Source organism: Cynocephalus volans, chromosome 4 (assembly GCF_027409185.1).
Source record: "Cynocephalus volans isolate mCynVol1 chromosome 4, mCynVol1.pri, whole genome shotgun sequence".
NCBI lineage: Eukaryota > Metazoa > Chordata > Mammalia > Dermoptera > Cynocephalidae > Cynocephalus > Cynocephalus volans.
In genome coordinates, this window is record NC_084463.1 from 96,428,790 (window position 1) to 96,442,602 (window position 13,813).

The following is a 13,813-nucleotide window of genomic DNA, read 5'->3' on the forward strand; positions in this document are numbered from 1 at the left end:
CCAGTTTACAACTGAGGAAGCCTGTCATCATCATTAGTACTCATTCATTCAGCACAAGCACCTGTTTTATCTTAGGCACTAGAGATGCAAATATGAATAAAACATGATTCCTATTCTGGAAAATTTCGTATTTTATTGGGGGAGAAAGATACTTAAATACATAATTAAATTTCAAAGTGATATGTTCTTTGTAAGAAATGTGTGAACAAAGTGTTATAGTAATATACAGGAGGGAACAATAAATTTGGGGAGGTGTGGTAAGGTTTTAGAGAGAAAATGACATTTGAGCCACGTCTTGAAAGATGGATGGGAATGTGCCATTTGGGGGAAAGGGAGCAAGGGATGGGGCATTACAGAATAGGGAACAGCCTCTGCAAAGATCTAAAGGCACACAGGAGCATTCTAGGTATGGAGAATGTCTTCAGAGTGGCTAGGGAAAAGGCTGTGTGAGGAAAAGTCCAGTCAAAATTAGGAGTTACATTTTATCCTTTGGCAGTGGGGAATCATTGAAGGTTTTAAATCTAGGGCTAGCATAATCAGATTTGAGTTTGAAAATTCCTAGTAGTTTGGGACTAGAGGAAAATAGGTGGCAGATACCAGTTAAAAAGCTGTTGTTTTCCAAGCAAGAGACAAAGGTTTACACTGACAGCAGCTGTGGAGATAGAGAAGCGTCACTAGATTTGAGGGAGTTTTCCAAGGTGTAAACAATTAAATTTCATGACCAATATGAAATGGGACATGAGGGCAGTAGGGGTTGTGGGGTCTGGTTTGGGTGATTAGATGGATTAACCGAGATTAATAGAGCTGGGGGAAATGTAAAAAGCAGGATTGTTCATTATTTTGTTTTTGTTTGTTTTCTGGAGCAAGGCAAGAATTTTCCTTTTGTACAAGGTTCATTCTTTTCATGAACATTCTTTTTTTTTTTTTTGTCTTTTTTGTGACTGGCCGCACCGTGCTCAGCCAGTGAGCGCACCGGCCATCCCTATATAGGATCCGAACCGGCGGCGCAGCACTCCCAGCACCACACTCTCCCAAATGCGCCACGGGGTCGGCCCTTCATGAACATTCTAGTAGGCAAGTCAGGATCTGAATCTTGGGAGAGGTAACCATAGTAATATTTTTGAGTTCCTGTTGTTTATTTTTCCATTAAAAACTAAGTTTCTCAGGTTAACTGATCACGGTCTCAGGAAGGTGGTTGTAGAACCAAAACATAAATTCCTAAGCTTCCTACCAATTGGGTCATAGCTGGTATCTTTTCTTAAAAAAAAAAAATATATTGGTATACTCATATAAAAAGCCATCTATTTTTTGGACTGTTTTCTGATCTTAATGTTATTTGGCTAATGATGGAAAAGTGAAGAGTGCTAAGGAAAATAGCTAAGGAGTCCTAAACCTCTTGCTTTATTCTAGAATAACTTTAAAATGTAAACTTCAAGAAGTGTTCGTTATTTCATATATGCTTGATCTAATATCAATTGTTGCTGTGTTTCAGTGTGAGAGAGACTGTAAGTGTTAAAGAATGAAGCTGTAGTGTCCTTCTTTGTAGGAATTTTAAAATAAGGGGTTTTTTCCCCCCATTTGGGTGATTGAAAATAAAGTAGACAGTTCCTCAAAATCTGCCCTCACCCCCAAATTTCAGGGATCGTTCTGCATTCATTGAAAGACTTAGGTGACTATGAAGATCTTGGGTAGGCTTTGAACAAAGTGAATTGCTGTACATATCTGACATTCTTTTTTCATGTACTTAAAAAATAAACAAGCACACCTTATCCACATAAAATTCTAGTTTTCACTGTTACTGTCTAGATTATCTGCATGGTTTTGGGGGCTGTGGTATTTTTCCTTTACTTTGTTGTTGATTGCTATGAAATGTTGTTTTCTGCTGTTTAAGGTAGCTGCAGTAGAGTGCACCCAGAAGTGGTTATATTTCTATATATATTTTATATTTAGTAAACCATAGGGTATGTAAAGCAGTTGCAAATTCCTTCAGGATAAAATGGTTTCTATAAATGTAACTTTTTTTATGAAACTATTATTATCACCCATTAGAGAAATACAGCAGCTTATATGTATGGATTTGTGGACAAGACAGAGTCACAAGACTTTTTTTTTTTTCCTTAAGATCTCACTGAGTATTTTAAATACTTAAAATTAATCATGTGAAACCTGTTTTATGCTCTTAATCTTGAATTGCAGAGCTTTTACTCAAGTGTTTACCTTTGGTCCAACATTCCGAGCTGAGAATTCTCAGAGCCGGAGACACCTAGCAGAGTTTTATATGGTAGAAGCAGAAATTTCTTTTGTTGAGAGCCTTCAAGATCTCATACAGGTGGGTACACAACTTTTAAAATATCAGGTATCTGTAACATTAAAATGCTTCCGTATACATTTTTACCTTAGACATCTGTGCATTGTAGGTATTCCTAGAATGAAGAAGATGGAGAACTACTTAATTTCGTAAACATTTACTGAATGCTTGTACTGTGATAGTTTCAGGTACAAGAGTCAGACAGATTTAAGTTCATATCCCAGCTCTGCCATTAGCTTTGCACTGAAGTAACCAAACTTTCATGATCTTTAGCTTCCTCAACTATAGAATGAGAATAATTGTACTTATTTCATAAGATTATTGTGAAGAGTAAATGAAATCATAAAACACCTAGTATGGAGTCTGGAACATAAGTAGGCTCAGTAAATAGTAGCTCTGTTTGCTAGGAGAATAAGTAAAACATCTTTGTAGTTATACAAACAACTCTGTATCTATATAGAGAGCATCCACAGGAGCTGTCAGAGGTCAGTTGGAGGGACAGGGGATAAGACTGGAGAGAGAGTCAGGAGTCAGATCATGAAAGACCTTGTATTTAAACACAATGCTAAGGAGTTGGAACTTTATCCAGAAGGTAATGGAGAAAAAGATCTAAGTTGGAAACACAAAGAGGGTGACAGATGTTTGAGGTGGTAGATGTGCTAAATACTCTGATTATTGCACACTGTATAAATGTCCCCAAATATGATGTTGTACTCCATAAATATATACAATCATCATGGCTCAATTAAGAAAAAATAAATTAAAAAGAAAAAAAAAATTATGAGAGAGAAATAGATTAGAGGTTACCAGAAATAAATAATGAGAAGTTATTGCTTAATGGGTACAGAGTCTATTTTTAGGATGATGAAGAAGTTCTGGAAATAGATGGAGGTAGTGTTACATAGTATTTGGAAATAATTAGTTCCACGCAGTTGTATGTTTAGAAACTCTTAAAATGGGCATCCTTGTGTTGGATATGTTTTACTACAATTAAAAGAAAATGGGGGGAAGATGATCTGAGTTGGAAAAGGTATGGTCAGAGTTATATTTTAGAAACATCTTTCTAGTGTATAAAGAATGATTTTAGAGGGAGATAAAAATAGGAACATGAGGCCTTGTTAGGAGGCTGTGGACACAATCCAGATAGAGCACACAAGCTCTGGAGTTGGATTGACTGGGATTTGATTCTTAGCTCTACCACTTACTTGCTTTGTGGCCTTAGACAAAGGACTTAATTTCTCTGGGCCTCAATTTCCTCATCCACAAAATGGGAATAATAATTCCTACTTCATAGGATGGTTGAAAGGATTAGGGAGATAATATACATAAAGTACTTAGTGTAGTTCACGACACTTAGTAAATTCCCAGATATTGTTAACTGTTATTATTATGAATTCTCTATCCAATAGCATCTTTGGTTACTATCTTAGTTTGGATTTGTAATTATGGGATGTTTATTTTAGTAATTTTCATCAAGTGTCTCTCCCTTGTATTTGTTTATATATCTTTCTACTCATTCACAGCAAATGACCCAGTTTCACTTAAAATGTAAATTACCGGGCCAGCCCCATGGCTCACTTAGGAGAGTGCAGCTCTGGGAGTGCCGAGGCCGCGGGTTCGGATCCTATATAGGGATGGCCAGTGCGCTCACTGGCTGAGCGTGGTGCGGACGACACCGTGCCGAGAGTTGCGATCCCCTTACCAGTCAGAAAAAAAAAAAAAGTAAATACTGTATATAACACAGAATAGACTCATTATTTTATTACACTGTGTTAGGTTGGATTTCCTAGTAAACAAAGTCTAAGGCAGAGATTTGTGGGTAGTGGGGGTCATTGGGGAATGCTCTATAAGGAAGGGAACAAAGTAGCACTGGGCACAGCAAAAAGTTGAAATGTGATGCCATTACAGAGGCCTTAACCTATTCTGTGAGGAACTTTGGAACTGGAATGGTTCTTCATAGTTGTCCCATATGAAGGCAGGGGATTGGCCTTTGTTCCTACCCCCATCAGTCAGTCATTGGACATGGCTAGTCTCTGGAAAGAGCATAACCTTGAGTAAGGTAGGGCCCTTGAGCCTGGACGGTTCCTGAAGAGGGACTCAACCATAAACCATCGGTTCCTAAAGAGGGACTCAACCATAAACCATCAGCAATTAACATTCTCAGATTCTCGGATAGGGCAATTGGCCCTGAAGGGGGCATTTTGGTCTCCACTTACATACATCCTTAACACCTCCCACTAATTGTTGTAGATTAGTGATCCCCACAGGACATTTTTTGTTTTCCCTATGAGTGAGTGGGCAGCTGGTGGGAGAGAGCTCTCACTATTGGCATTTAGTGGGTAAGGGCAGGGATGTTGTTCAGCATCCTACTATGCACAGCCAAGAATTATTTGGCCCAAAATGTCAATAGTGGTACTGTTAAATAACCTTTTTCCGGATTATAGGGATTCAGGATCTGAGCCTCACAAGGGATCAGTGTGCATTCCTTAAGCAGCTTTCAGATGAACCCACCACCCAATTATGTTTTATTCTTTCTCTCAGGCTGTGAGAATATTGTAAGGAATGGAACCATACTTTTTACCTCCCTATTTCTGCCTTGACCCCACTGCCACTACCCAAACATAGATAACAAAGGGAAGGGTTCAAAGACGTGCGTACAGTACTTTAGAATTTATTAAACATTTAAAATCTTTGCTCTGTAGTTATTTTTAACCATATGACAGAGTTGCAAAATAACTTTTATTTCCTCAGTTATATCAGTGAGAACATTAGAAATAGACAGGTTAAGCAGCATACCTTTTTAGAATTGTGAGCAGAATTCAGTTCCAGATTTTCAGCTTTGCACTTGGTCAACAAGTCCATGAAATTCTTTTATTCTATTGTAAATATTATAAGAGGAGCATCAAATCTAATCTTAATGTTTGAAATGAGTCATTTGTTTATTCCATCTCTCTTTTTCTTCCATTCATTCTCTGTCTTCATTGATATTTCTAGATACCCTAACTGATGGATTTTTAGGCTAGTTTCTTAAGCATTGGTGATTAATGTTCAGGAATAATGTGAATAAGAAGAGCACACAGAGTAATTTTATTCAGAGCATTACTCTCCACTTCTTTTGCTGGTATTATTTCAAATATATTTTATAATAAGTCTGGGACTAATAAAAAGGATTGGACTACCCCAGAGGGACCAACAATTATTCTTCCAGTGGCTTTAGATGTGGTGGGCATGGGGAAGGAGGTAGCTTCAATGATGTTACTTCCTGAGAGTTGCATAATAGCTCTCTGGAACAGTTCTGATTTATACCTGTTGTCTTGGCTTAATATTCTTTTAAATTTAAATACAGAAAAATCTAAGTTTTGAGCAATGTATAGACCTCTGTAACCATGACTACAGTCAAGATACTGAACAATTTGATCACTGGAGAACAACTCCCTCTTGCTGCCACTGTGTATTCTAACCTCCTCCCACTGGCAACCACTGATCTGCTGTCTCTAAAGGCAATCTTGCCCTTTCCAGAAAGTCATATAAATGGAATAAATAAATGGAATAACATCATATGTAGATTTTTTGGTTTGGCTTCTGTCACTTAGCATAATGTATTAGAGATTCATCTTTGTTCTGTGTATCAATTGTTTGTTCCCTTTTACTGATGGGTAGTATTCCATGAAATAATGCACCACAGTTGATTTAATGATTCACCAGTTGAAGAACACTTAGTTTATTTCCAGTTTTTGAAAATAACAAAGTTGCTATAAACATGTGCGTTTCATGTGAACATAACATTTTCACTTCTCTTAGGTAAATTCCTAGTAGTGAGATTGTTAGATCAGTGTTTATTGTTTAATTTTATAGGAAACCAATCTATTTTCCAGTGACTTTATCATTTTGCATTTCCAACAGCAGTGTAAGAAAGTTTCACTTTTCCTACTTCCTCACCAGTACTTAGGACAGTCATGTGTTGCTTAACAATGGGGATACATTCTGAGAAATGCATCATCCGGCAGCTTCGTTGTTGTGCAAATATCACAGAGTGTAGGCTTAGGCCGTATGGTATAGGCTACAAACCTGTACAGCATGTTACTGTGCTAAATAGTTTAAGGAAATAGTAACACAATGGTCAGTATTTGCATAAATTGGAATAAATGCCCAAGAGTTCACTTTCTAGGTCACATGATGGTAGTATGTTTCTTTTTATAAGAAACCATCAAACTGTTTTCACCAAACTGTCCTATCAGCAATGGATGAGTGATCCATTTTCTCCAATCCTCACCAGCATTCAGTGTTTTAGTCATTCTGGTAGGTGTCTTGCAGTGCCTCATTGTGGTTTTAATTTGCATTTCTCTAACTGGCTAGTGATGTTGAACATCTTTTCATGTACTTATTTGCCATCTATATACCCTCTTTAGAGAAATGTCTTTTCATACCTTTTGCTCATTTTCTATATGGACTGTTTGGTTTTTTACTGTTGAGTTTTGAGAGTTCTTTATATATTCTAGGTTACTAGTTCTTTGTCAGATGTGTGGTTTCCAAACCTATTCTCCCAGTAAGTAGCTTGTCTTTTAATCCTCTTAATTTTGATGAAGTCCAGTTTATAATTTTTTCTTTTATGGGTCATGTGTTTGGTGCCAAGTCTAAGAACTCTTTGTCTAGCCCTAGGTCCTGAAGATTTTCTGAATGTTTTATAGTTTTTTCATTTAAGTCCATGATTCATATTGAGTTAATTTTTGTATAAAGTGTGAGACTTAGAGGTTCTTTTTATTTCTTTTTTCTTTTCCTTTTTCTTTTTCTTTCTTTGCCTGTGGATATTCTCTTGCTCCAACACCACTGGTTGAAAACCTTCATTCATTGAATTGCTTTTGCACGTTGTTCAAAAATCAGTTGGTCGTTTATGTACAGATCTATTTCTCGGTTCTCTGTTGTTTTCCATTGTACTATATATCTATCCTTCTGCCAGTGCAACACGTTCTTGATTACTCTAGCTGTATACTAGACCTTAATATTAGGCAGAGATTTATCTCACTTTATTCTTTTTTGAGATAGCTGTAGCTTTTATAGGGCCTGTATCTTTCCATATAAATTTTAGAATAAGCTTTTCGCTTTCTTGCTGGGATTTTGATTGTGATAGTAGTGAATCTATAGATCAGTTTAAGAATTGACATCTTAACAACATTGAGTATTCCAGTTCATTAACATGATATATATATATATCTTTTTATTTAGGTCTTTCTCGATTTTTTTTTTTTGTTGTTAGTGCCTTATATTTTTTAGCATACGTGTACTTATTCTGGTACCATAGTGTTTTAATTAGTATAACTTTCATTTCTATTTAGTTTACTAATTTTATTATTGATATGGTTGGGTTTGATATTATTTATATAGCCTTTCAACTATATTTCTTTGTATTTTATTTATTTTTTTAATGATTGCTTTAGGAATTATAATATACATATGTAACCTTTTACATTCTATTTAGTATTTTAGCTCTTCAAGTAAGACAAAAGCCTTACCACTGTATATTTTCCTTTACTCTCACCCCTTTATCTCATAGTTACCATATGTATTACATCCATGTATTAGTTCCCTGTTGGCAGCAGTAACAAATTACCTGAAACTTAGTGGCTTAAAACAACTCAGATTTATTTTTGTATAATTCTGGAGGTCAGAGGTCCAAAGCGGATTTTACTGGACTAAAAGTCAAGGTATCATTAGTAGATTCTAGGGAAGAAATAGTTCCCTTGCCTTTTCCATTTTCTAGAGGCCACCTGCATCCCTCAGTTTATGGACCCTTAAAGTCATCAGTGAGTCATCTTCAAATCTCTCTTTCACCCTCATGCCTCTCTTTTTCATTTATAAGGATCCTTATGGTTACATTAGTCCCACCTAGATCTAAAATAATCTTCCCATTTCAAAATCTTAACTTAATCACACCTATACAGTTTCTTTTGCAATGTAAGGTAGCATCTTCTCAGGTTGTGGGGATTAGAACATAAACAGCTTTGATGGAGGGGTAAATAACATTGTTCTTTCCACTGTAACCTGTATAACATTGAAAACCTCTGATGATGATCTAATTTTTGCTCTCACTCATACATGAGATTTTGAGAGGAGAAAAATTACCTATTATATTTATCTACATATAATAGTAATAGGAGATTACTATTTCTGTTGTTCCTCCTTTATTACTCAAGTTCCATGTTTTCCCTGGTGTCATTTTTCTTCTACCTAAAGAATTTCCTTTAACATTTGTTTTATTTTTTTATTAAAAAAAAAATATTTTTTTTAGGTTTAAGGTAGGTATATTTTATTTTTTTGTCACCTTTTTTATTTTATGATCAAATCGATATTATTAGCATATTCATTATTAACATCATAATTACTATTAGTGCCTCTTACCCACTCTCTCCCCAACCCCCTTTCTCCTCCCACCCCCAACCCTTTTAACCACAGATTTGTTTTCTCTTTCTGAAAGCTCAACATATTGTCGTGGTTCTTTCTTCTTTCTTTCCTTCCTTCGTTCCTTTCCTCCCTTCCTCCCTTCCCCATTCTCCCCCTCCCCACTTCCTCCCCTCCTCTCTTCCTTTGTAGCAATGTTTGTTTTAAGAGCGGTTCTGCTGGCAACCAGTTCTCTTTGTTTTCCTTCATCTGAGAATTTTAAAAATTTTGTTGTCATTCCTGAAGGATATTTTCACAGGATATAGAATTTTGGCTCAACGGTTCTTTTCTTTTAGCACTTTAAAAATGTTCTGTTGTCTTTTGACCTCCATAGTTTTTGAGGATAAACCTGTTTCTTGAATTGTTGTTCCATTATATGTAACAGGTTATTTTTCTCTGACTTCTTTCTTTATCTTTGGTTTTTAGCAGATGGACCAGTTAAGTTTCTGTTTTTTTCAAATATATTTATAGGGCACAGCCTGAAAGTCAAGGTGAGAGAATCCAGTGATTTTCTTCAAATGGAAATTTACTGCTCATGAAAGACCCCAATTTAACAACCCCAGTGATCAAAATCTTCACCTTATAGATAGGTGTATGTGTCCCTCAAAAATGTAGGCATACCATCCAGTCTGTGGCTTTGTTTAGTGATTGAGGGTTATGACCCTTCGTACACTATTCAGTAACTCAGTAATTTCCTTATCTCACTGCTGGACTGGACTACAAGTGATATAGGTTCAAGGTAAAAGATTTTTAGCCTCCTGTTCTTTCCCTTTCATCAAGTTATTCCTTACTCCTGTATCCCTGTCCATTGGATCCATCTGGTTTTATTTTTCTTTCTTTTTCCCCACTTGTTTAGAATTTATACATTCTTTTTATATTATTTAATGGTTTACCTTACATTTTTTACATGAAGCCTAAAGTTAAACATATCTCCCCTTCTTAGAATACAAGGTCTGTAGAAAGTTCTGCTTTAATTCTGCTTATTTCCTTCAGTTTTCTTTACTGCTGTCTAGTCTTTTGATTCTAAGTCGTTTTCCACCTTCCCCAAATTTTATGTCATTACTATTTTACACTGTCAGTGCCTCAGATACCAACGTCCTCACGAATTTCTTCTGCTATATTAGATATGCATGTTGGTTAGAAAGATAAATAACCATAGTAATAGAAGGTAAAAGAATAAACAAGGAATGCAGTGTAGCTTAGCAAGACATCTATACTAAATGCGACTAATGAAGACTGAAGCATCATGAAGTAGATCTGGTTGTCTCTTGATATTTAAGTGCTGTTTTATATCTGATCATATTTGATTGTATTAAATTACTTCAGTAGACAGTTATTCACCCACTGTGTTTCCAGCCTGGATAGGGTGTATTGATGATGCAACAGAGGAAAAGAAAATCCCTGCCTTTGAGGTAACCTGTAGTTTATAAATGTGTGTATTTTTATGAGCACAACATTTGGAGGGTCTAATATGGTCTCACAGATTTCAAACCAAAAATAGTAGTTTTCATTTAAGAGATTTCATAAATATTTTCCGTTCCAGTCACTTTTTTCTTTTAAGAACAAGTTTCTTCCATGAGTCTTCTAAGGACACCCATGGTAGAATGAATTCTTATGTATTGATTTGTGTTGTATGCTGATTCCTGTTATTTTTACTTTATGCTTTAGCAAAGCAAAATGTACAATTTATATTTAGCTATATCTCATTGCTTCTCTAATTTTAAAGTTTCTTTCATTTACCAATGACTGAGTGAACCACTTTTCAAAATGTACTTCCTCTTCACAGCTGTTTGTTGTGTGCTTCTCTGAGCCAGATACCATGCAAAGTCTGATACGTGGATTATCTCATTTAGTTCTCACAACAATCCTGTAAGCTAGGTACTACTGTGGTCCTGATTCTATAAGTGGGTTTATTGAAGTTTAGGGAGACATCAATCAGTTACAGCTATTCATTCGACCTCTCCTGGAAAACTGGACTAATTTGCTATAGTATATTCAGGGGCTAAGAGGCCTAATGGATTTATCATTGTTAAAACCTAGAAAACAGTCCTTACAGAGCCCTGAAGAGGTTTTTTATATAAAGTTGCTTACTTGTCAGGTGATTCTGTGTTATTTCCTTTAGGTTATGGAGGAACTCTTCAAGGCTACAACAATAATGGTTCTCTCAAATTGTCCTGAAGATGTTGAACTCTGTCACAAATTCATAGCTCCTGGCCAAAAGGTAATTAATGTTGTGGAGGAAACCCAAAATATCTACTGTTTAAATATGTTACTTACACATAATGAATATAATTACATTTTTTAAATCTTCTTTTTTGTCTTTTCTTACCAAGGACAGATTAGAACATATGCTAAAAAACAACTTTTTAATGTAAGTAGATATTATACTTTCTCTGAACTTTATTCATACTTTGTCATTGTATTTATCACATTGTATTATAATTTTTAGTTTATATGTCTGTTCACCACACTCCCCAGACTTGAGGCAAGACCTGTGTTCTAATTATTATAGCTCTTGTGTCTTGTTCATAGTCATTAATCATTGCTTCATCAATAAATTAATAAGCCATAGCAAGATAAATGAACATACTAATTATTAACTATTACTACAATTCAAATTTATACTAATTTTAGTAATCAAACTTTGGCTTGATTAGAAAACAAATTTTAAAAAATACACAAAGTGTAGGTTTTATCAAGACAAAAGTGAGAGCAGAAAACCAATTAGGAGACTCTTAGTCATCTAAGGGAGAGTTAATGATGATTTGGATCACGTATTAGGGTTCTCCAGAGAAGCAGAACTGCAGGGTGTGTGTGTGTGTATCTGTGTGTGTGTAGAGCAAGAGAGAGATTTATTTTAAGGAATTGGCTCAAGTGATTGTGGAGGCTTAGTGAGTTCAAAATCTTGTGGGGTAGGCCAACATGCTGGAGACTCAGGAAAGATTTGCAGTTCAAGTCCAAAAGCAGTCTGCTGGCAGAATTACTTCTTTCATAGGAAGAGGTCAGTCTTTGTCCTTGTAAGGCCTCCAACTGATTGGATGCAGTCCACCCACATTGTGGACGGTAATCTGCTTTATTCAAAGTCCATTGATTTAAATGTTAATATCATCCAAAAAACACCTTCACAGAAACATTCGGAATAATATTTGACTAAATATCTCCATACTGTGGATCAGCCTAGTTGACATATAAAATTAACCATTATAGATCAGCATGGTGGTAAGAGAAGTTGTTCTGTTCTGGATATGTTTTAGGGATTGAGCAATCAAAATTTGCTGAGGATGAGAGAGAGAGAGAGAGAAAGGAGTCTAGGGTGATGTCAAGCCTTTTGTCTTATACAGCTACAAAAATGGAGCCACTGATAGATATTGGGAAAGCTATAAATGTCATGGGGGTCAGGTGGAGTTGGAGAAAAGGGGGTGGTATCAGGAACTCAGACATGTTAAGATTGAGGTGTTTTTCAGACATCCAGTTATAGATGTTGGGTAGGCCGTTGAAAAAGTATGTTTTGGAGTTAATAAGAGAATTCTGGTAAAAGTAATTATTAAATAGATAAGGAAAGAAGTAATTTGGGCCGTTCAAGGAATCGGTACTGGTGTCAAAAAAACAGGGAGAAGATCTTAGTTGTCCAACTCCTATCTAATTAATAAGATCCAACATGGGAAAAATAATATTCACCATGTATCGAAAATTCAGTATAAGCTAGACAGTGATAAACTTTACATACATTAATAGTACATTTTATCTTTACAACAACTCTGAGTAGTTATTCCCATTTTATAGATGAAGAATGAGTGCAAAGAGATTAAGCAAATAAAAGATGAAATGGGGATTGAAACTCATATTTGTTTGATTTCAGAGTTTATGCTTTTAACCACTATATATATTTGAAAGGGCACTGGAATTCATGGTAAAGTTGGTTGTAGTTCCTTCACTATCTTTATGACCCTTACGTATCACTTAATTCTTATGCTTTGGAGTTCCTGTCTATAAAATATTAAGGTTGGGAAATGATCTCATGAGCTGTGCCATTTCAGATATTGCCATCATCATCATCATCCATTCTGCATAACACAATGGGGAAAGTCACATCAGTAAGTTGGTGAATAGGAGGTCCCAGGTTTCACTCTCCCCACCCCGGCAGAAAGTCCAACTAGCAACTATCCCCAGACAAGAATACCTCTCAGAAAATCCCAAAACTTGGGAATGAGACTGAGACATGCACGTGGACCACAGAACCAAAAAAACTGCGTTAGAGGGGTAAAAGGAATGGTCTCACTTTGACTGCATCACCCATCTGCTAAGTTGACATTTTGCCACACAGGGAAGATTTCCCTGGGCCTACGGTGTCTGCAGTGGGAAAAGAAATCTGGAGGCAGACATCATCTAGCTTCCCAGCATTCTCGGATGCTTCCCAGAAGGCCCATTCCTGTCTTGCTCATGAAGAGCTCTGGGGATAAGATCAAGGCCAGACCACCTGCCGTCAGGAAGGAATAAAGAAAGGGAGCAGGTCTCACAGCAACCAGCACAGAAATTTTGGTGGTAGCTCAGTATTCTTGCCAGCAGTGGCACCAGATCAGAGATACTAGCCACAGCCCACTGACAAAGCCAAGCTGGTCCCTCCCTGAAGCTCAGTGGGAAGTTTTACCTGGCTTGAGTTCCTACTGGCCAGCCACCCTGCTCAGCCTCAGCCTACCTCAAGGCTCCACTGAGGCAGGTAGACAACCATACATTTCTGCAAAGCATAGGAACTGGCCCTGCCTAACCTGGGAGTCTAAACATCAACTTGACCCAGCCTCAGAGTCCACTCCAAGGCTCCACTCCAGAAGGGAGACAGGCCTCAACCGTCCATTTCTACAGGACACAGCCTCTGGTCACACCCATTGTGAGCAGTGATCCCACCTAAACTTGGAGCCAAGTCTTCAGCCCTATGCAACAGCAGAACTCAGATAGCAGTACTGACCGGTCCATGAATACAGCCTGCAACCTGCCCAATTAGAGGCCAGCAGCTCCACCTGACCATAGGGCAAGTCATCCTCACCAAACAGCAGAGCCCAGCTAACATCCCCA

The 13,813-nt window shown here is 36.8% G+C and overlaps 1 protein-coding gene across 4 annotated transcripts in view; it reads left to right on the top strand.

Moving 5' to 3' along the window:
• Nucleotides 1-13,813, top strand: part of NARS2 (asparaginyl-tRNA synthetase 2, mitochondrial) — a 130,981-nt gene that overhangs the window by 83,001 nt on the left and 34,167 nt on the right. For 3 of the 4 annotated variants that reach the window (XM_063093521.1, XM_063093522.1, XM_063093523.1), the window contains 3 exons: nucleotides 2,197-2,329; nucleotides 10,866-10,964; nucleotides 11,077-11,114. In XM_063093521.1, coding sequence (XP_062949591.1) covers nucleotides 2,197-2,329; nucleotides 10,866-10,964; nucleotides 11,077-11,114 — 270 coding nt within the window. The remainder of the gene's footprint in view (nucleotides 1-2,196; nucleotides 2,330-10,865; nucleotides 10,965-11,076; nucleotides 11,115-13,813) is intronic. The other variant, XM_063093524.1, reaches the window with a different exon arrangement.